Source organism: Mchenga conophoros, linkage group LG3 (assembly GCF_057382185.1).
Source record: "Mchenga conophoros isolate Kocher_MC1m ecotype Shallow Benthic linkage group LG3, M_conophoros_male_GT1.1, whole genome shotgun sequence".
In the NCBI taxonomy this organism is placed as follows: Eukaryota; Metazoa; Chordata; class Actinopteri; order Cichliformes; family Cichlidae; genus Mchenga; species Mchenga conophoros.
The window spans coordinates 31,977,996-32,001,892 of NC_140528.1; the positions used below are offsets into that span (position 1 = coordinate 31,977,996).

General features: G+C 43.2%; 3 protein-coding genes across 3 annotated transcripts; all 3 read left to right on the forward strand.

Annotated features, from left to right (window-relative positions):
• Positions 1-2,485: 2,485 nt before the first annotated feature.
• On the forward strand, positions 2,486-6,032 carry LOC146578164 (uncharacterized). Its single transcript, XM_085268614.1, has 7 exons — positions 2,486-2,516; positions 4,046-4,087; positions 4,167-4,433; positions 4,514-4,771; positions 4,837-5,013; positions 5,588-5,713; positions 5,836-6,032. The coding sequence occupies exons 1-7, from the start codon at positions 2,486-2,488 to the stop codon at positions 5,838-5,840; spliced, it is 906 nt and encodes a 301-aa protein (XP_085124740.1). The 3' UTR covers positions 5,841-6,032.
• Positions 6,033-13,818: 7,786 nt separating this feature from the next.
• LOC146578165 (uncharacterized) lies at positions 13,819-17,972 on the forward strand. Its single transcript, XM_085268609.1, has 7 exons — positions 13,819-13,849; positions 15,015-15,056; positions 15,136-15,402; positions 15,486-15,725; positions 15,804-15,989; positions 16,115-16,237; positions 17,856-17,972. The coding sequence occupies exons 1-7, from the start codon at positions 13,819-13,821 to the stop codon at positions 17,897-17,899; spliced, it is 933 nt and encodes a 310-aa protein (XP_085124735.1). The 3' UTR covers positions 17,900-17,972.
• Positions 17,973-19,243: 1,271 nt separating this feature from the next.
• On the forward strand, positions 19,244-23,163 carry LOC146578166 (uncharacterized). The gene is made up of 5 exons (XM_085267760.1): positions 19,244-19,274; positions 20,262-20,297; positions 20,383-20,649; positions 20,730-20,962; positions 23,044-23,163. Exons 1-5 carry the CDS (start codon positions 19,244-19,246, stop codon positions 23,161-23,163), a joined length of 687 nt encoding a protein of 228 aa, XP_085123886.1.
• Positions 23,164-23,897: the final 734 nt, after the last annotated feature.

Consider the following 23,897-nt stretch of genomic DNA (forward strand, 5'->3'; position numbering starts at 1 on the left):
ACAAACAAATAAACAACAGCACGACAAACACGTGAACCAGACTTTACCTGTAAACTTACCTGGTGTCTCCCAGGGAGACCACAGTTATGGAGCTGACAGGTAAGTACGTGCAGTACACACTTCCTGTCCTGAAACACACACACAGGTAAACCGCACAGGTACGTAACCATGGGCGTGACTTTGTATTGAACATTGGGGGGTCAAGATCTCTGTCTAAATAAATAAATCTGGGTACATTCCAGATGATTAAACAACTATTTTGCTGGTAACACCTGAAACCAGTAAAGAAAACCAGCAGCCTATTAATGCAAGATAATCCATAACTTTATTGGGGCTGACATTGTTGGAAATGAGTCCAAATAAAGAGTCCAAACTTTTATAAGCCTGTCTATGTGTGTCTCACCTGGACAGCCTCCTCTGGAAACCAGACAACAGCAGAGTGTTACCCGGCAACAGGCCAGGTGGGTAGGGGGTAAGTAAGTTAGCTGGATTTGATTGTTGACGATTTCGCGTGATCTTGGATCGTTCGGTTCTCCGAAGCTCATCCGGGACTTGCTGTCATAGCAACAGATCCGTAAGCGTAAACCTGCTCGGGAGCAGGCTTACTTTATGTAAACAGGATTAGATCACAGCCACTCAGGTATGTCCGCTTCATGTATACGAAAGCAACGGTGAAATATACTCACTCAAATGAGCAATCCTATTTATCCATATTGTATATTCTGTATCTATATATGTGTATATGTGGTGTATTTATGCTTATATCCTTACTCTTATTCCCCTTAATGTATCTGTAACATGCAACTTCTTTCGGTGCTTTGCTACTGGAAACTGAATTTCCTGGAGGAACCCACCCGAGGGATTAATAAAGTTTCATCTAATCTAATCTAATCTAATCTAATCTACTTGGGTTTTCTTCCTGCAGCCCTCATGTTTACTCAAGGTTTAGTTCTGTCTTCATGCTGATTTTCTTGTTCAGTCGTGTCTCATGTTGCAGTTTGTCAATCCTGTCCCTGTGCTCTGTGTTCCCTCTGTTCAGTATCAAGTCTGTGCCTCATGTGTTTCCTGTTTTATTTTGATAGTCCCTGTCCTGTGTGCAGTGTGCTTGGTTTTGCTTCCCTTCTGTCATTAGGCCTGATTTGTCCCAGATGTGTTACCACCTATTCCCCATCTTCTCGTAGTCCTGCTTGTGTATTTAAGCCCTGTGTTTCTCTGTTAGTTGTTGTGTTGTACCCTCACTGTTGATAGGTTTGTAGCTTGAATCTATCCGCTGGAACGTTGAAGACAATATAATTACACTGCAAAGCAAGACACAAGTAGGCAAGCTTCTTCATGTTTCTCGTGCACGGGAGGCACCGTTCCTTCGCTTGACCCCAGTTGCTCTCGTCTGTTCTCCCGTACCACTGTTCTTTTATTGAGGTTACATGAATATGCATAAGTTCATTAACATATGACGTCTACATACACACAAAGAGTACCTTGCCTGTGTGTGTGTGTGTGTGTGTGTGGACTGCTGATCAAAGGTTCAAACATCCTTGGTCAGGAAGAGGGTAGCCTCCCCCTCACCCTAGATGGTTCATCCTAGATAACACGGTGAGGAAGTCCTGCAGTTCATCTAAACAAAGAGCACTTAGACTAGAACAGACGCAACTACGTTAATCCTACCATAAAACAATAAGACACGGTATGACCTCTCATGCTCCCAAAGTGCTGTCTAATACACACAAAGTTTGCAGACTATCAAGGATCAAAACCTCTACCAATCTACAACTAATTACAAAACTCTAAGCATATATAAGTAAATATTTCTAAGCATAAATGACAACCAACAATAGAAATCTAACAACTGTACTGTGTTTTGTTTTCTATGTGCTTCTGGTAATGTTCTGGTTTGCTCTTTCCTGGTTTGATTTTCTAGTTTCCCGGGTTTCTAGTTTGGGCTTAAGTTTTGAGTTTCTAGTTTTGTTTTCTTCTATTTCTATTTGAATGTTCTCCAGCAATAAAGCTGCCACTTTAGTTAATCATTCTGTCTCTGGGTCCTGCGTTTGGGTCCTACATCCTGCCTGCCACCTCAACACCTTTAATTTTACAGCTTCTTAGTTATTATAAAGTGCTGCAACTCATAATGTTTTCTAAGATAGTAAAACCAGATTTAAACCGACTACTTCTACAAAGATGGAGCTAAAGTGATGATATACATTTAATGTTTGGACTTGGACACATACAGTCTGTTTTTCCTTATAACTACATGTGAGTTCAATTAACATTTTGTAGGAAAAGGGAATTTGTTTTTTAAAAGGATTATAGATTCGGACCTGAATTACCCAACGGAACATCTCATTCACTGACGTTTGCTGGAGAAGCTGCTCTGCCTCTTTGTGATGGAGCAGCAGCGTGACGTACTGAAGACTGTTAACGGGGAAGTGCTGAAGCTGAAGGCGTCTCTCTGCTGCTCAGACTGACGTTCAGTCGTCATCCAGACAACATGAAGACTGCACCGGTCTCTCTGCTCCTCGGTGAGTCAAACACTAAAATCATCAATTTATTTATCACAGCTCCAACAAACAATATGGCAGGAAAACAACCTTTCAGCAGTTACAAGCTTGCAGCTACTGACTTTAAAGTTCATGTAAAAATTCTGAAAAGTTTCGTCAAGGCGAGAGGAACAGTTCATTCTCCTTCTTATGTCTTTCTGGTTTCATTTGATTGGTGGCTGTGAAGTTGGGCAGGAACCAAGAAGTGATGTTAATGTTGAATAATGGAGCTCACACTTTTAACTGAAATGTATGAAGAGTGATAGAAAATGGTTTCAAACATGCATGATGAAAGTTTTTCGGTTTAAATCGATCTCATCATCACTGCAAACCTCTCAGAGGTTCAGACTCTCAGCAGTTTAACCTGGAATCCTGCAGGAAAGTCACCATATAGTCTGGACTAAGTCAGCGATTAAACTTTCTGCCCAGCTAAGTGTCAGTAACATGAAGACCAAAAGAACAAAAGAGACTTGACCTCTTTTCATCAAACATCTCTTCAGTCAGGAAACCACAGCCTCTGACTGCATGAAGCACAGGGTCCTCTGACTGCGTCCCCTCTTTTATCTAGTCTTCACTTCCTCTATTCACAGCCAATTTTCCATTAAGAGGACTGAGTGTATTCAAACAACCACAGACGGTTTTGACTGTTAAAGTTCCCATTCCCATTGACATGATGACCTTTAAACAGCAGCAGTGTGGGAGTGAAACAGGCCGCAAATCTGAAAATAAAAACTGTGCTTTTGAAGGGTGGCTTCTTAGTCCCACACTTTCTTCTCTGCACATGAATGAAAGCTCATCCATGCACAGTTCCTTCTCCATTGTTTACAATGCTGTGCACTGTGATGTTTACCGTTGATTGCCATCTGATCAAAAAATGTATAGAAAACAGGAAAAGACAGGCTAACCTGCGTTGCTGTCTTGGTGGTATTTTATAACTTCCTGTTCCTGTTACAGTGCACGGTGGTGTTTGTGTAGTTTAATCTGCGTGGCTCACAGATCTGGCAAAAATACAGACCTTCCATAATTAAGTAGAAGTACAAATACTACTGTTCAAAAATACTCCAGTAAAAGATGAAGTACTGATTCAACTTATTAACTCAAGTAAAAGTAAAAAAAAGTACAGACTAGGAAGTACTCAAAGTAAGAAAGTACAAAGTAGTAGCAGTATAACCCTGGCTGATTGTGACCCACACCCATTACCACACCTTGGCTCATGTGATTAGGTAGAGGATCATCAGGGGGTCCATTGTCCCTCTCAGGGGGAAACTCCCACAGAGCTTAAATGTGGGTCTCTTCACCGTTTGATCCTAGAACTGAAGAAGCTTCTCAGATGAGAGGTGAAACGTCTTCAAGCAACTTAAAGAAGTCCAGACGCTTTTCTTTCCAAGCTCCTTAGATTGTGGCAGATACTTCAGGAGATTAAAAAGTTTCCTGAGAGAAAAAAAACAACAACAAAAAAAAACTGTGCAGCCTCAGTCTTTCTTTAAATGACCTCTGACCTCCTGTTGCAGGTGTGTGTGTGCTGCTGCTGTCTGCACTGACTGTTTGTGCAGGTGAGTAGATGAAGTGCTCCATGGTCCAGGACAAACACTGAGTGTAAACACTGATAGAAACTGTCCGTCTGTCCTCCAGTCTCTCTGAGCGTCAGTCCAAACCTTCAGCAGTTCTTCACAGCAGCCTCAGTGTCTCTGACATGTGAAGGTCAGCTGGGCTCTGATGGATGGACGGTGAAGAGGGACACAGGAAGTGCGACTGAGTCATGTGGAGCAGGGGGGCGGGGCTTCGGGAGGTTCAATGGTCCATCCTGTGTTTTTGATGAGTTCAACCCAATCAGTGGAGTTTACTGGTGTGAAGGTGAAGCTGGAGAGAAGAGTGAAGAAGTCAACATCACTGTATCAGGTAATGAAGTCATTCATTTCATCAGACTAACAGCACACTGTTATACCACCTCTACATCACTCTGTGGGTCTTTTCTTCAGATAAAGAAGTGATCCTAGAGATCCCTGCACTTCCGGTGAGGACAGGAAGTGATGTCACTCTACGCTGTAAAAACAAAATTGGTGGCACAGCCGCAGCTTATTTCTACTGTAATGGACGTCCTGTTGGACCTAAATCAGAGAAAAACATCACCATTAACGTGCAGCAGTCTGATGAAGGTCTCTACTGGTGTTCTACTGATGAGTTTGGATCATCTCCTCAGAGCTTTCTGAGGGTCAGAGGTCAGATCACTGTTTCCTGTTAAAGCTTAAACCTGTTGAGCTGATAACAAACTGAATGACCCAGCTTCATATCTTTCCTGCAGATCCTACAACACCAACACCACCAACAACAAAAACATCAGCAAACATCCATATCTCCTGTTCTCCTCCTCCTCTTCCTAATCCCTCCTTCATCATCCCAGTCATAGTTACTGTAGGTTCTCTGGTCCTTGTGGTTCTGGTTTTGGTTCTAGTTCAGCTTCTTTGGAAGAAACACACAGGTATGATATCTGTCTGACCCACCTGGGCTCTTTTGGTTCAAGCAGCAAATTAAAATATTTTGAAATTTCACTTGAGAAAATCTGAGGGACTTTCCTGTCTGCACTTATTTTGTAGAGCACTGGGTCCCAACATCTTTAGACTGATGCGTTCCCATGGCCCAATTGAAAAGTTTTAAAAGTTCTGGAAGTGTGTCCATAAAAATGAAAAGTATTACTGATATAAACTGGGCTTATCTCTCATCCAAAGTCACGTCCAGACAGCTTCCATCAGGGTTTCAATTTTAGGATCACTCCCCAGAAACTAGATTCAGACTAAAACCCCACAGACACAAACACCAGTTTGGGTTGTTTTTCCTGATTGGCTGTCACTTGTTAAGGTGGTATGATACGGGAACAGTGTTCTGTGGTCTCATCACTCTGATGCTGCCATCATGGCTCTGCTTAATCCATAATCAACGAGTCTTTGATCCTGAATCCTGTACCTGTAACATCAGACTGTCTATGAAGGTCTTCTAAACATCCTACAGCAGTGAAGTGATCACCAACGTTCATTCACATCACATCATTTCTGCAGGGAGACACCAGCCAGCCTCTACAAATGATGTCGCATATGCCGAGGTCACCATTAGAGAGTCAGCCAATAAGATGTCAGTCATCCAACCAGAAGTGATTTACTCCAGCCTGAGCATAAACACTACAGGTACACATTCTAGCAGGTGACATAAATGAGCGATAAAAGCAAAAGAAATTGAGAGTTGAAGAGGATGAGACTTTTGTTCTCCTCTTCATGCTGCCATGTGTATTTGACCTCTGTCTCTACAGGTTAAAAGAAGAGAAAACCAAGTGGTACCAAAGACCAACAGCTGGAGGAGGAACACTTCCAGAAATGACTGTCAATGAACACAGTTCACCACACCACCTATTCCAGGAGCGCAGCTTCATAGTAGGAGAGTCAGGTGCTGAACTGGCCTGCCTGCAGTCCTGATCTTTCATCAATGAAAACATCTGGAGCATCATGAAACCAGAAGCAGGGCAAAGAAGAGCCAGGACTGCTGGGCGGCTAAAACCCTCCATCAGACACGGATGGAGCAACATCCCACTCCCAAAAAGTCCAAAAGCTGCTGTCCTCAGTTCACAGACATTTCCAGAATGATGTTAAAAGGCGAGGCTGTACAGGAGCATTACAAAATTACACTTCTGACATGTGTTTGGTTTTCTCTCTTTGAGAGAATATGAGACTTGAAAATCATTGGATTCTGTTTTTGTTTTAAACAGCATCACTACTTTGAGGTCGTAACATGTGGTCATGGAAAAAATATTTTTACCTCAAATATATCAAAAGTTTTGAAAGTGGGACAGGAACGCAGGATCCACAGCAGGTCTGCAGCTCTCTCGCTAGTTTCCTGTTTTACAGTTAACGTTGTCACTGGTTTCCACTAAACCTTTACTGTGGTCTCTGTGGTCGAGTCACTGTTTGAAAAATGGGACAGTGACAGTGTCAGACAGCCGTGGCACTGATCCTGCAGCTTCAACAGATCGCTGCACTGGAAGAATGTGATTGGTACACAGTGTGAGTCAGTTCAGGTTAGTATGAACGTCTGCCCTTTTCCAAAATAAATGTGGGAAATTTTCTTTATCCATGTGTGTTTGGTGAAAAATAAAGTTGACAAGTCGTTCAGAGAGAGATCAAAGATGAGGTTAGGCCACCTTTTGGATTCCACACGAGGAGCTGATGAAGATGCAGAGTCACCAAAGTGATGGGAGAAAGTTCTCCTGTGTGAGACGCAGCAGTCACATCAAAAGCAGATAAATGGTGAAGTCACCTGAGTCAGTAGCTGTTTTTTCCCCAGAGTCGAGTGTTCATTCACCCACATCAAAACAGGTGCTGCTGGTGTGGTTAACTGATGAGAGAAGCTGAAGTCTCTGCGTGACAGGGCTTCCTTGTTGACACCAGTGGGAAATGATCAAAGGTAAAACAACCGGTGTGATAAACCACGAAGTGTTTTATGTGTTTAAGTTCAGTTTAACTGCTGTTCGAACGTTGTGGACTGTTTCCCGCCATGAAGAAAGAAAAGATAAACAGTGTCTGACAGAACATGAGAGTGTGCTGAACTGGATCAAATTATTACTGAGAATGAAATACCATGACCTCATGAACTACAGTAAACTAAGAATGATGATGATGAGTAGAAGGAAGAAGACTACCTACAACCTCCCTCCTCAAATGCCTGTCTCCTCAAGGTCAGCTTTGTTTCACTCAGCAGTTCCACCTCAACAACGCCGTGTGGTTCAGTCAAATTTTCCCGTATCAGTTATAGTTTCCCTGCTTTCTTTCTTTCTGGTTGTTTCTGCCCTCCCGTGACCATCCTAGAGCCTGTCTCTCTGCCTGTTCCTGCTCACAGAGAGGCTTGTACCCTGCCTTCCCCTGCACCCTTTCCAGTTCCCTGAATGGTGGTCGCTGTGGTCCAGTCAGTCCCAGTTGCCTAGAGCAGCTAGGGCTCTGCTTGTCCCTGCAACCATATCAGTTCCTCAGGTAGCAACAGCTAGTGTCCAGCTGTCACCTGCTCCCATGCCTGCTCCCAGCGTGAGGACATCCAAGGCCCAGTCCACCTTTGCACCCTGGCTGGTGTCCAACTACTTCCCATGCCTGTCCCTACTCCTAGGGTGACAGTGGCCAAGACACAACCTATCCTTGCACTTGCACCCATTCCTTGGATTGGGACAGCTGTTCAGCCAATCCCTTCAGCAGTACCTGTTCTAAGCGCTCAACGAATCTTAGTACACCATGGAAGCACAAGCAACAGGGGCGGGGGTAAGCCGGTGTAGACAGCACATCTGGTCCTGTAGCATGCGCTGGGCCCAGATCTGCCCCCTGACCTCGGCCTTGGAGATAAGCATGCAGAGGTGTTTGGGGTGCAAAGGATGGGAACGAAGATTCTAAACACAGTCTGTTATCATGGAGAAAGGTCTTGTTGTCCAGCTCCAGCCTTGAGGCCACAGCTGGCGCCAATGTGGTAGGCGCATGAGATGGTAGTGATTTTCCTTTAGTGCAAAAACTGCATGCCAATTTTACAGTTGCTCTAGATGTCCGTCACTGGTCTCTCAATCTCCAAGATGTTATTACTATTATTATTATCATGTTATTACTATTACTAAGCTCTTTTTAGCGGCTATTTGACCACAAACAGCTGGTGCAGCTTTGCTAGATTAACCCAATGATTTAAAATCATGGTTGACATTAAATATTTTCCATGTAAATGATCAAAGAACGTAGATTTTACGATTTGAGCCCCGTCATTATCTTTAGGGTGACCTTAGCCCTTTGGAAAACTCCAGAACTTCCTGATTAAAAAATTTGCAAGTGATTTCTTTCATGGCAGTTTTTCATTTGTGAAACAAATCAATTCCGTTGTAAAAGCCAACTTCTTCCAGCTCAGGGCAAAAAATAAGAACATTTTGTAATCGGCTGACTTTGAGAAAGTTATTCATGCATTTATTTAATCCAGGCTTGATTACTGTGATAGTCTTTATTTTGGTATCAGCCAGGCTCTGCTCTCTCATCTTCAGCTTGTTCAGAATGCTGAATCCCAGTGGGATAAGGTAGAGATTTCCTGTCCTCTGTTGATTTCCCCTCCACGATATTCATTTGATCTTAATGCTCCTTGCTGCTGCATTTATGGTGACCCATGAAGGATTCGCGAGACCCATCCTTCAAATCTGGGGAGACAGAGGACGCATTTGTGGGCCACATTTGGAGGAGCCTTCAAATATGAACAACCTTCATCGCCTCACTGTGACGTATTCGGCCTACAAATGCGGCCTCTGAATTTGGCAACAGCCAAAGACTATGTGACTGTAACATTAAATTAACAGTGTCTTTAAATGACCTTTGACCTTTAGTGACCTCTGACCTTCAGTGACCTCTGACCTCCTGTTGCAGGTGTGTGTGTGCTGCTGCTGTCTGCACTGCAGGTGAGTTGATGAAGTGAACCATGGTCCAGGACAAACACTGAGTGTAAACACTGAAGTGCTTCACTCATCTGTCACAGATAGACACACTAACAGAGTGTGAGCTCTCACTGACTGACTCTCAAATCCAATCTGTTCAGGTCTGTCCACAGTTTCATGTGTTGTTTAGGCGACAGGAAGAGTTCACTCATCTTCTTTTGTGTTTTGGTTTTATTTGATATTTGTTTGTCATGTTGTGAAGAGGAAATCAAGTAGAGATGTTTTCAGTTTCTGTAACATGATGGTTTGTATAGATATCAGCCAACAATCATCAGATATCAGCTTTCACTCAGGAAACCACAGCTGCTAGCTGCATGTACTAAATGTTTGTCTGACCGGCCTTTGTTGTATAGTCTTCACTTCCTCTTCTGTTTACAAATTTTCCATCATGTCAACTGAGTCAAATCTAATTTCTCTCAGAGTTTGTATGCTTTGTTACTTTCTGATGATGAGCTTCAAATATGAGCAAAGTGAGACTCAAACAGGACGTAAACCTGCAAATAAAATCCATGAAACAGCTTTTTCACACTGTTCATCCCACAGCTGAGGTGGAATAAACATCTAACCTTCAAGAATGTGCTTTTTTATTTTGCAAGACCTGCCTGCAGTACCTTTACTGTCCACTTACCCAAAGCTGCTGAGAGCCTGAGTGGGGAGCATCAACTCAAACAAACAACAAATCAGTGGAGTTTACTGGTGTGTCATTCCGTTACAATCGAGGTGAGTGGCTGCAAATTTCCACCAGGTTCTTGAACCTCTTTCATATCCGCCCCAAGCAGGCCCATAATCTCTTCATCTGCTCCACTCACCTGGAGCTGATTTTTGGCAATCAGGCTGGAGATATTTAAGCCTCACACTGACGTTCCTTCTCCACCAGTTAGTCAGCTACTCCATGTTGGAGCTGGCTTTTATGTCCCTTGTTCTCGTGTGCCTTAGTTTTCCACGTCTCTTACTCTACCTTAAGCTCATCCCTTGGACCTCGAACAACTTACCTTCACTCTGGAAATCTCTCCGTGCCTAACCCTTCTAAGAAGAAGATCAAATGGAAAATGAATGATGGAAACTGAGGTCAGAGCTGCAGACTTGCTGGTGAGGAGAGGTAATGATCTTCAGGCAAGTCAAGCGCTGTTCAGTCCTCTCCTCATCTTCCTCGTGCTCCTTTGTATATTCCATGTAGCATTAAAGGCACGAAGGAGTTTAAACAGGTAAAGTCAGGTAAATGGATCCTGGTTATTGATTCAAAGTGACTAAAGTCAGTAAAGTCAGTAAATGTTTAGGCTTTATTGTGTCAGTCAGACAAACATTAACAGTAACCTGTCTCTTCTATCAGACACAGAGATGAGTGATGACATCAGAAATAAACCTGAGTGCAAACAAAGGGAAATGTTTCTTCTGTGAGCTGTGTGACGTTAGCACTGACCAGCAGAGGGCGTCGGAGTCACATGATTGAAAATAAAGGCATAAATTGTCCAAAATTAACTTTCTTTATTTCTGTTCCCTTTATGTGTCTCCTTTCATCTTGCCTCCTTGTCTCCTCCCTCCTTCCACCATGTCTTCCCCACTCTCACATTCTTACTTCTCCAGTCTCATTGTTCCTTCCTCCTCTATGTATGTCTCCTTCATCGCTTCTTTACTCTTTTTACCCTTCTCTTCTTTCACTTTATCTCCTGCCTCCTCCTATGTTGCCTCTATCTTCTTGTCTCAAAGTTTCCTTCATCCTTCACTCCTCCTTCGTTGCCTACTCTCTCCTTGTCTCATTTATTTCACTCTTCTTTATTTTCTTCTTTTCAGTTTCCTCCTTGTCTCTCATTGGTTCATGCCTCCCTGTCTCCTCCTCCCTTGACTGTGAGGATTCGTGAAGGTGAAACATGTTCAACACAAACTGATTCTCCACACACATCTATGGGCTCAAATTGTGGTCATAAATATTTTGTACTTGTAAATCTGACCGACTAGTTGTGAACTGAGTTTTGTAACCTTGTAAACCAAAATATCTAAAACATTTATGTTTGTGCATCTATAGATGCAAATTGGTGTGTGTGCAAAAAAGATTTGGGTTTTTTTGTTTGTTTGTTTTTAAAGAAAGAAAAGAAAAATAATAATAACAATAATTATTATTGTTACCAGCCTAATAATAATTAGGCTGAAGAACCAACAATTTTAGCCCATAAGAACCATAAGAATGAACTACCTCCAGGACCTGAAGCTCAGTAAAGCACCCCTCCAACAGCCAAACCTATCTGTTCTCTCATTGGATTGTTAAATTTGTGATTGACATGACGTTAACCAATCAGCTGAAAGGAAGAAAAATTCGGTCAAAATTTGTACTTTGAGGTTTTGTGATCCCCTTACAGTCTGAGCACACCCTTCACTCCCCAATATTTAAATATGGGGACCACTACCCGAGTCAGAGAGTCAAGGGCCCCAGATATGCAACGTTGCAAAGGCCTGTCAACCAAGTGAGCCCTACAACATCGAGAGCCTTCAGGAACTCAGAGTGAATCCCATCCACACTACAGGCTCTGCCACCAACCAGGTGTTTAATTGTGTGGATGCTTTAAGCATCCACACTATTGAGTTCCTGTTTCTCTTTAATCTTTATACTTTATTATTCTACTTGCTTCCGTACACTTTTTGGCACTTAACTACTTCCACAATTTTCAGCCGATTTTCACCGTTCAAATTTTAAACTATTCTGCTATTTTTTGCTAATGCCGGATATATCTTTTGGTGCTCATAACTTCTATACTTTTTGAGATATTGAATTTTTTTTGCAATATTTTTGCCCATTGAAATGAATGGAACACATTAATAATGTGGTCACTTATTTCTGCTCGCCGGGCTGAGCTGTGTTTTAGCTCAGTGAGATGAGCATCCGTTGTCAGACTGGGAGGCCCGGGTTCAAATCCCGCTTATGGCAACATTTCTTTCAGTTAACAGTTAAACTTTTTTAACTCTTTTCAACACAAATTTCAGCTTTTTCGTCCCTTTTCAGCAGAATATTTAGTTTTTTCACCACTTTTCAGCACAAATCCCAGCTTTTTCAGCTGTTTTCAGCAAAAACCTCTTTTCAGCAGAATTCTGCTCATTCACCTCTTTTCAGCAGAAATTCTGCTTATTCACCTCTTCTGCAAAATTTTCAGCCTTTTCACCTCTTATTAGCACAAATCTCAGCTGTTTTCAGAAAAAAACTCTTTTCAGCAGAAATTCTGCTGATTCATTTCTTTTCTGCAAAGTTTTAGCCTTTTCACCTCTTTTCACCTCAATTCTCTGCAGCTTCTGCTCATTTCAGCAGAATTGTCAGTCTCTCCACCTCTTCTTTGTGAGAAAGAGTTTGGGGCAGTGAGATGAGTAGCTTCTTTGAGACTAGAAGGGCCAGGTTCGAATCCTGCTCAGGGCAGCATTTTTTTTTTCAACTTTTTCAGCTTTTTTCAGCAGACAGCTTCAGCTTTAAAGCATCCACACTGCATTTTCGCAGGAAATGCAAATTTTTCTAGTTGGTTCATTGATTCCAGACTCACTTCCCTTACAGAAGATCATCTGTGGGATTAGGACAGCTTGAAAAAGTCTTCATACCCCTTGAAAATTTACACATTTTTTCACCTTAAAACCACAAACTTAAATGTTTTTATTTATGTTTTTAGTAATAGGCAGAGGCTAGCCTGTTTGGCACCCTGGGCAAACACTCCATTAAAAAAAGATGATCTGATGTCTTCTCTGCTTAATAAGGTAATTAAAGAAGCACTGACACATTTTTCTGTATGTTTTTACATAATTCCACCATTTCTGGTTATAGATGCAGAAACTTCATGAAATGAAAAATCTTCCTGATCACAACCTCACTCTTTTTCTAAATGACTTCTGCATACTATTGTGAATAAAAAATGAAATCTGAGATTTGCGAAACAGTTCTTTCTGTTGTTATTTACATTTTACGAAGGCCCCCAGATCTTGTGTAACTGGGTTTGTAAAGGCAGTTGTTCAAGCTCAGCAGCCTTGCAGTGACAGTCAGTCACGGGACTTTCATAGCGATCTGAAACTGCAGCTTCCCAGTGAGAAGCTTACAGGTAAAGTCACAGGGGTCATAATTTAATAAAAAGATTTACTCAATCTAGCCCTCCTTAGTTATTGTCTGTATCCTGTAAATGTTCTTTTATGTAGTTTTAATTATTTTATTTTATTGTTAAATAATCTCCTAGTCGAGTTGTGTTTGTATTTTCTTTTACATATTTTCACTGCACTGCAGCAAATTAGTGCGCTCCACCTGTTGGTGTATTTATTGGCTTTTAATGTTTCCCTCCTATAAATGATCGTATTACTGTAAAACACTTTGGGGTACTGCTGGTTTTAAATGTGCTATATAAATAAAGTTGTATTCTCTTTGTTATTTCCTGTTCTCAGAAGGAGCATTGAGCTGTTCATAGACTGCATGAACTGCAGTATTAGCAAACTGCACATATAATTTATGTCCACTCAGGACTGCATGCTTGTCTTTCCACGTTCATATGTATATTTATATTTAGTCCCATGTCTCTGTATTCATCTGTTTATCTTAATAGTTTTGTTATCATATCTCTGTTTCTACACTGATTTTATATGTTGTTTCTTGTATATTTGCTGCTATGATAACTCAGTTTCCCTCTGAGATCAATAAAGTTTCTCTGATTCTGATGAAGACGAGTGTATTAGAAACAGCTCGTCCTTGTGGAGAAGCAGCAGCGTGACGAGCTGATGATGTTAACAGGGAAGTGGTGAAGCTGAAGGTATCACTCTGCTGTCGGTCTCCAACATGACAACATGCCGACTTCATCTGTCGCTCTGCTCCTCGGTGAGTCAAACCCTCCCTTCTTCAATTCTTTATCACAGCTCCAACACACACTAAAGGTCAAAGGTAAAGAGCCTATTTTCAGCAGCTGGAAGCTCTCGCTGATAGTTTCTCTCACATGAAATCTGTTCAGATCTGTTGGTTTTGTTTTCCTTGGTGAGAAGAAGTGATCACTACTTCTTTTGTTTATCTAAGGCTGGTTGTATCTGATATTTGTTTGTGTGTTTGGACACAAATCAAGTAGTGTATTTCCTGTAAGCACCTCATATTTAACTCGAGTGTATGAAGATACAGCAAATGACAGAAAACTGTTTCAATTGCATAAACTCTTTAAAATTTAGAAGTTTAACTCTGCGTTTCTCTGTCCTGTAATCTGGACTGACTCACAGAGCTGAAGCTTCATGTCGTGTCTGTAAGAGAGGAAAGTGACCTGTTTTCATCAAACATGAACCTTTACTCAGGAAACCACGGCTCCTAGCTGCATGTACCACATGTTCTCCTTATCTGCCTGTTGTAATCATCACTTCCTCTGTTCAGACCAGATTGACTGAGTCTAACTAAATGACTGAAGATAGTTGGTTTTTCAGAATTAACGTCGGATTTTCCTCATTTTCTGTACGCTTTGTTAATTTTCTGATGGCGATTTAGACGAGCGGGACTCAAACGACTGTAATGTTTACTAAACAGATTTTTCAGGTCGCTCACTCAGCAGCTGATATTGCCAAAGTCGCCTAACTTTAATCCAGTGATCTCGGTGGTTTGATGGTTCATTAACTCTGATTGCTTTTTAAATGTCTCTGTTTTACTTAGCCAGTAAGAGCTAAATGGGCCTAACCTACCTTTGCCAGCACTGGCTATGGGAACCTGCTAATGTTGGGTTTAATGTTGTGATTAGTAGAATCCGTAGTTTTTTACTTACTGAACAACTACTTAGAAACCTGCAGACGTATCGATATAAAAGAATTAGGGCCTGCAAAACAAGCAGGTCAAATTTCAGAATTTCTACCTAAAAAGAAATTAAAAGGAAAAATAGTCCATTTGAATTCAGCTCGAGCATTTTACACCAAATCTGCTTGATCAGGTTTGAATGATGTTTCCAGAACCACACAGGAACAGATTACAATTCCCTGCCCTCTGACCTTCAGTGACCTCTGACCTCCTGTTGCAGGTGTGTGTGTGCTGCTGCTGTCTGCACTGACTGTTTGTGCAGGTGAGTAGATGAAGTGCACCATGGTCCAGGACAAACACTGAGTGTAAACACTGATAGAAACTGTCCGTCTGTCCTCCAGTCTCTCTGAGCGTCAGTCCAAACCTTCAGCAGTTCTTCACAGCAGCCTCAGTGTCTCTGACATGTGAAGGTCAGCTGGGCTCTGATGGATGGACGGTGAAGAGGGACACAGGAAGTGGGACTGAGTCATGTGGAGCAGGGGGGCGGGGCTTCGGGAGGATAAATGGTCCATCCTGTGTGTTTGATGAGTTCAAGCCAATCAGTGGAGTTTACTGGTGTGAAGGTGAAGCTGGAGAGAAGAGTGAAGAAGTCAACATCACTGTATCAGGTAATGAAGTCATTCATTTAATCATCAGACTAACAGCAGACTGTTATACCACCTCTACATCACTCTGTGGGTCTTTTCTTCAGATAAACATGTGATCCTGGAGATCCCTGCACTTCCTGTGAGGACAGGAAGTGATGTCAGTCTACGCTGTAAATACAACATTGGTGGCACAGTCACAGCCTATTTCTACTTTAATGGACGTCCTGTTGGACCTAAATCAGAGAAACTCATCACCATTAAAGTGCAGCAGTCTGATGAAGGTCTCTACTGGTGTGCTACTGATGAGTTTGGATCATCTCCTCAGAGCTTTCTGAGGGTCAGAGGTCAGAACACTGACATCACTTCCCGTCTGCTGAGCTGATGATAAATTAACTGAATCAGCGTCATTATCTCTCCTGCAGGTCCTCTTCCTCCCACAACAACAACAACAACAACAACATACACTGATGTCTCCCATCCACCTTCTCCTTCTCTTCCTCCTCCTCCTCTCCAGCCCTTCATCATCCCAGTCGTAGCTGCTCTGGTTTCTCTGGTTCTTGCGTCTCTGGTTCTGGTTCTGGTCCGGCTCCTTTGGAAGAAACACACAGGTATAGAGTCTGTCTGACCCAACTGAGCACTTGTAAGTGAAGCAGTATACATGTATGTATGTGTTGTATGGGATCAGTGATTCTTGGTCTTATCACTCTCATGCTGCCTTCATGGCTCTGCCTAGTCCACAATGAGGCTCCTTCAAATGATGTCACCTACTCTGAGGTCACCAGTAGAGAGTCATCCAATAAGATGCCAGTCATCCAACCAGAAATGGTTTACTCCACCCTGAGGACAAACACTACAGGTACGGAAATGAGGGATAAAAGCAGGAAAACTAGAGATACACTTAGGTTAATACATCTTTTGTGATGTTGTATAAATAAAGCCAGAATGCAATGATTTGTGTATCTTATAAAACCATATTTTAATAAATAGAACACAGTAAAGGGATTGAATGCACAAATGGAGAAAAAGCAGGTGGTCCCAAAGACAAACAGGTGGAGGAACACTTCCTGAAACTGTTTCTGTGAGCATTGTTCACCTGCCTTCCACAAATGCAGGTTGAAGATCTATAATGCAAAGAACTACATGTGAGCATGCTCCAGAATCAGCCTCTTCTTTGTGGTTTTCTTATCTCAGCTTATTTCTTATCTCATGATAAAATATGGGTTTGTGAGATTTGCAAATCATTCAGTCTGTGTTTGCACAGGGTCCCTGTGGTTTTTAAGAATTGGAGTAAACTGTGGTCGTGGAAACATTGACTTATATTTTCCTCAAATGCATCAAAACAAAGAGGAACTGTGACTCAACGGCTTCAAGCTTTATGAAACATAAACTTTCTTTAGTTTCCTGTCTGACAGTAAAACATGTTACTGGTTTCACATCTGAACCTTACTGTGGTCTCAGTGGTCGAGTCGCAGTTTGTAAAAATGGGTCAGAGAAAACCATGGCAGCAATCCTGCAGCTCAGTCAGAACGCTGAAATGGAAGGAAGTGATTGGTGTATGATGTGGAAGATTAGTGTGTATGACACCATGCAGCACGAACTGTCTGATTGAACTCCAGTGTGAAAATGATTTGGGGAGATTTTGTCACAGCATGCAGCAGCACACTATGAATTTGAGGAGTGGACCCAAAATCCTGACACGAATGAACATAGAAGATAAACAAAAGGGGAGCCGTCTAACAAGGCTGATAAAAACATCTGGAAATAAAAGGCAGAGGTGAAGCTAAACAATAACATAAGCGTGGAACATGAAAGCACAAGCCACCAATGTTTCACTGGCATGTAAGTTTGGGGTTATACACATAAAAACAGGGGTTAGGCAATAAAGACTCTGTGAAAGAGACGATGAAGAGAGAGAAGAATTTGTTCAAGAATTACACCTCGTAGTAGAAAGGAGCTGAGGAAGACTCACTTTGATTGACGAGGATGTTTCAGTTCACTGTGTTGGGGCAGCAGTCAGATGTAAAAGCACGTACATGGTGAAGTCACCTGAGTTTGTAGTTCCCAGAGTCGAGTGTTTATTTTCACCCACATCAGAACAGGTGCTGCTCGTGTGGTTAGCTGATGAGAGAAGCTGAAATCTTTGTGTGACAGAGCTTCCTTGTTGTGACCATGAAGTGTTTTATCTGTTTACCTTTAGTTTAACAGCTGTTTGAATGATGTGGAGTCCAGAGAGTGCATGTCAGCAGATACTGAACCTGAAGCTTTGCTGAATCATATTGTTTCACATTGTTCTTCAGTGTTATCAATAAAAAAATAATAGTTTGAATTGAGTTCAGCAGACAAGGTTTGATGGGAACTCCAAGTTCACAGTGAGATGAAAATGAATCCCAGATGTTCGGTCACACAGTGGCTTGTTTCTGTCTTTGATTCCTTCAGCGCAGTGACCAACGTGCATGACTGTCCCATTTTTACAGAAGGTGGAGGAACCACAGACGCCACAGAAGAAATTAAAAAGTGAAAGAAACGACGAGTTTCTCTGTGTAAACAGGAAGCTGAGGACAGACCTGCAGATGTGTCGGTCTCACCGTGGGAACATTTACAGTCATCAGCTTCCTCCTTTCTTCATTCACTCCCATTTAATCCAATCAATGGAGTCATGATGGCAGCAAGTGAGGAAGGCGTCCTGTTTCCAGCTCCTCCAGAGAAACCAGGAGGAGGAACTGAAGACATCAAACTGCTGCTGGTTTGAGTCTCTGCAGCTTGAACTCTGACAAAGGTCGTCTACGATGGAGCTGCTTCCTTCATTTCAATCTGATCAATACTCTGAACTCCTGCTATAATTTCAGCAGGTGTGATTTAACACAGATTTAATGAACAGACAGATCTGCATCGATCAGGAACTTTCCTGTTTATATCAGGAAGAGAGGGGACACACTTAATTATCTCTTTGGGTACAGCAAGTGATTTTCAGGAGGGGCCCAGCAGTAATAAATGCATCAACTAGTTTTTCAGCATTTTACTCTAAGATGGGAAGTTCTGTTTTTGGAGACAGCAGAATCTGAATGCTTCGTTATCTTTGATTTATTTAATATTCTTATTGGTATCTGAATGTTGTGCTGGAGTGGACAGGGGTTAAGGGAAAAAAGGCCCACTCCAACAAAACAAAGCACACTTAAATCATACACAACGCCTGAAAGACAAAACAGACAAAACGCAAACAAATATACATTTTTACAGAGTGTGTTTGTGTATGAGTGTTTGTCATGAAACGTACTTGAAAGGTGAAATTCTGTAATGACTGTAGAAATATAATAATTATGATGCGATTAAAAAGGAGAAACAAAGGCTGCACAGCACATCCAGGTCCTGCCAGCTGTGGCTCTGCAGCTCATGTCCCCAAAGGACAGAGACGACTGTACTGCTTAAGTGAAACGAGGCAGTGTGAGTGATTAATATGAAACTGATATGACAAAATACTGCAGAGGATGACACACATGACAGATTACAGTCGTAACCAAGAGCTTCAGTTTTATCAATGTTTAGTTTGAGAAAGTTTAAGGACAACAATGATTTAACTTCCATGAGGCAGTCGCAGCAGGAGATGGGTGGAATTATGTTTGTAAGAAATACACAGCTGAGTGTCGTCTGCATAAAAATGAAGGCTAATATTATATTTCCAATATATGTGGCAGATTTGAAGTGTGTAAATTATGAATAAAAAGGCCCCGATAGATGAAAATATTTGCTTTGAGTTTCTCTTTGAGTTCATTGGAGCAGCGGCTCGGCCTCACTGTGACGAAGCTGCTGGTGCTAACAGGGAAGTGGTGAAGCTGAAGCTGCTGTCAGTCGTCGTCTCCACAACATGAAGACTTCATGTGTGTCTCTGCTCCTCGGTGAGTCAAACACTCATATTCATCCATTCATTTACTGTACTTCCACACTCTGTAAAGGAGAACACATCGTCAGCTCTCACTGACTGAGCTGAAACTTCCACTGAAATCAAATCTGTGTAGATCTGCTGGTTTGCTTCGTTTAGGAAGACTTCGCTCTGCTTCTTTCTTTATTTGGTTCCACCTTAAAGCTGGTCAGCTGGACAGGAAACAAAACAAGATGATATTTATGTACGAGCATCACGTTTTAACTCGAACACACAAAGAGTCAGTGAAGAAAACACTTTCAAACTTGCTGGTTTATAGTAATGAAAGTTTGTTTTTACTATGATTCAAATTTGTCTCATTAACATCCAAAACCTGCTGAATGCTCAGAACTGAATCTAATGAAAGTCGAGCATGTCGACTGAGTCAGTGAAGCTTCAGTTAGTGTGTGTAACATGACGACTGAACATGAAGGCAGACGACCTTATTCATGAAACAGGAAACCACAGCTGCTGCGTTCTGATTGGGTCTGTGTGTAGACGATATTTCCTTTATTACGAACAAATTTTCCAATGTGTGGACAGAGTCAATAATCTTCCTGTGTCTCTCAGGACTCTGGAGCTTCACTGATCTGTTTTCAGATCTAAATGTTGCCAAAGTCACTGTTTGGGTCAGTTTAGGCACCAAACTCTAAATAAGCACGTAAAATGTAAGCCTGCATTAATAATGCATAAACATCAAATCCTCATTTACATGAGGTGACACATGTCAGCCATGCTGATGGTTTGTTTTCATGAGCGGTGCTTGATGACCTGTGATGGTACCCTCCTTTCATAAAGATGGTCGAGTGTGTGTTAAAATAAAAGAAACGATGAAGCTCCTTTCATCCTCAACTTGAAAAGCTCGATGATGCAGAGACTTCAGGATATTAGAAAGTTTCCTGAAAGAAAAAACTATGTGACTATAACATCAGAGTGTCTCTAAATGACCTCTGACCTGTTGCAGGTGTGTGTGTGCTGCTGCTGTCTGCACTGACTGTTTGTGCAGGTGAGTAGATGAAGTGCACCATGGTCCAGGACAAACACTGAGTGTAAACACTGATAGAAACTGTCCGTCTGTCCTCCAGTCTCTCTGAGCATCAGTCCAAACCTTCAGCAGTTCTTCACAGCAGCCTCAGTGTCTCTGACATGTGACAGTCAGCTGGGCTCTGATGGATGGACGGTGAAGAGGGACACAGGAAGTGGGACTGAGTCATGTGGAGCAGGTGGGCGGGGCTTCGGGAGGTTCAATGGTTCATCCTGTTTGTTTGATGAGTTCAAGCCAATCAGTGGAGTTTACTGGTGTGAAGGTGAAGCTGGAGAGAAGAGTGAAGAAGTCAACATCACTGTATCAGGTAATGAAGTCTTTCATTTCATCAGACTAACAGCAGACTGTTATACCACCTCTACATCACTCTGTGGGTCTTTTCCTCAGATAAACATGTGATCCTGCAGATCCCTGCACTTCCTGTGAGGACAGGAAGTGATGTCACTCTACGCTGTAAGAAGAAAATTGGTGGCACAGCCGCAGCTTATTTCTACTTTAATGGACGTCCTGTTGGACCTAAATCAGAGAAAAACATCACCATTAACGTGCAGCAGTCTGATGAAGGTCTCTACTGGTGTTCTACTGATGAGTTTGGATCATCTCCTCAGAGCGTTCTGAGGGTCAGAGGTCAGAACACTGACATCACTTCCTGTTTAAAGCCAATCTGCTGAGCTGATGATAAACTGACTGAACCAGCTTCCTCATCTCTCCCTTTTTTTTTTTTTTCTTTTTTTACCAAGTGGATCATCATGGCCTTGCCATATTGGTCCATTTGGTTGACCTTTATTATAATTATGAATTTATTTTATTATCAGTTGCAAACGGGACAGACATGGCTGTGGGATAGGACAGGGGGAAAGAATGAAAGAAAGAGAGGGAGAGAAAGAAAGAAATCCAAAGGGGAGAAGAGACGGTGAGAAGGGGGGGAAGAGAGAAAAAAAAACAAACAAACAACAAAAAAAACTCCTGGGTCACCTGTATGGAGAAAAAAAAACAGAGGAGACAGCAAACAACAAAGAGCAACATAATAATAGAAAAAAAAAAGCACCATCACAATAAACTAGCTAGTCATAGATATCAATAGTTACTAAATAATAGACGATATTGTTCAGCACGCAAGATAGACAGCGCACAGTGTGCTTTGAGGCAGCAGCCAAGAAAGCTGTAGTCCGCGTCTGTGAATACCCATGTGTACACCTGTGTGCATACCTGTGTGGATCAGCATGCTTGCATTCCAAAGGTTTCTCCATGTAATGATCTGCTAGGGAGTGTGCGGAGCCACAGCCCTGTCCTTTATGGTATCAAGCAGGTATGGAGGAGATCAAAACTCCAGACATCCAGAGGCCCCCAGAACACAAGAGACCAAGGAAGACCCACAGAGGGGCAGCTGCGCCACTGTCCCAGTAAGAGCTAAGGAGAGTCCCAGATGAGGGCTCATTCAGCAGCCGCGGAGCAGAAGCCAGGGGGAGTTGCAGTGACGCGCCTGTGAGCTCCGCCGGCAGCCAGCTGTGCCTGAGTGACCGAGCCCCAGGCCGAGAGGCCGGGGGCACCCCACCTCCGAAATGGCCCGAGCGAGCCCCAATAAGCGGCCGCCAAGGAGTGAGCCGGTGTGTACCCGGACGCCCACCCCCAGATACAAAGAACCACCAATGCACCGACACCTGAGGGAGTCCGCCACCGGCAGGGGAAGTGGTGGTGGGTGGAGATAGGCCTCCAAACCTTGGAAGGCCCGAGATGTCCCCAGAGAGGTGGCGTCTGATACCCAACCTGACATATAGACACAAACATACAGGCACACACAGACACAAACATCCATTCCCACCCTCATGCTCTCATGTGCACTTCACACTCAACCGACGTGGAGACAGACATAAAGAGACGCTGTATACACGATCACACTCCCCAAGCGTACTCTACGAACCGGGTCTAGGTACCCTTGCCCCTGGAGGGGGGAACTGCACCCAGACCCAGGTGGTGTTACCCTTTTCCCTGCGGTGGGGAGAGGCAGACCGCCCCGACTCCGCAGCAGCAGGGAGGCCCCACACCCCAGACCGCAGCCGGACGGCCAACTCCTCCTCGCCCCCCCGCTCCAGCAGGCCGCAGAGAACGGGGGTGAGAGAAGACTCCAAACCTCCCTCCACCCGCTCATTGTAATGTTGATGCATGTGTGTTCTAAGGTGCATTTAAAACCCAGGAGGGCATGGAGCTACCTGCCAAAGAGCAGCAGGTAAGCGCATAGTCCCTCCTGTTAGCCCTCAATGTCTACATGTATTTAAAATTGAGAGGTGGGCAACGATGCCAGGGGTGAGGTTGTACACCCTGATGGTACTTTGGACTCCGTGTAGCGTGCCCACCCCCAAGATCCTATATGTATGTGTAATGAGGGTGTGAGTAATGTGAATGTCTAAGTTGTGGGATAAAATTGAGGCAGAGGCAGCCAGAAGGGGACAGGGGGGGGGGGGGGGGGGGGGGTAGCCTCCTCTGCACCCTGGTGACATACCCCTACTCCAAGGCCCTGCATGTGTGGGTGGTTGTGGTGGAGCGGGAGGAGGGAGGCAGCTGGAGATGGGGAGGGAAGGAAGGGAGGGGCAGGTGACCCCTCCCTGGGGCCAGCTCCCCCGCTGACCCCCCAAATTATACATTTATTGCTTCCTCATCTCTCCTGCAGGTTCTGTGACACCAATCTCTGTTGCAACAACAGAAAGAGCAACAACAACAACAACCACCATCACCACTCATATCTCCCATCCTCCTCCTCCTTCCTCCTCCTTCCTCCTCCTCCTCGCGTTCAGCAGGAGGCGTGGATGATGAGCGGCGATAAACTTGCGAGAAGCAAGTTATGCTCAACTCCACCGGTGGAATCTGACAGCGTGGAAAAGTGTGAAAACATCCACGATCACCAACGGATTTCGAAGGGCTGGACTGCTGCATGATGGAGAGGAGGACACCGCCACGGCCCTTCAGAGGGTGTTCGACTCTGACACTGACAACGAGGATTTCTTTGGTTTTGAAAGTGACAACGAAGGAAAGAAGCGGAGAGTGGATGACGAAGCCATCCTGAGCCTGTTTGTATCCGACACTGGGGAAGAGGACTTTGGTGGTTTTAGTGCGCAGGAAGAAGAGAAAGATGGTGAATGACTGACTTTTCTTCTTGTTAAAGCCGTGTCACTGCACCTGAGCCTAAAAGGTAGTTGTTATATTTCCACTGTAGTGTCAATACACTATTAGAGCTTATGCCGAGTCAGACTGCACACACAATAGTTTGTTTACAAGTTGACTTCTTCTTTATTGGGATAACACAGAAGTAACACACACACATAACTGGGCGTGGTTCCCCCTACTGGCGATGGCTTGCATAGCACACAATAATTCTTGGTTCATACATAACAGTAGTCCGAAGCTATTTTTCTGGTGTGCTGTAGGTTATTGTTATGTACTACATTTGTTACCCATTTATGAAGCACAGTACATGTTTCGTACTTGTAATTACCGCTACTTGTACGTATACCTAAAAAGTTATGCAAATATGTACCCATAACTTGTTTTTCAAAATAT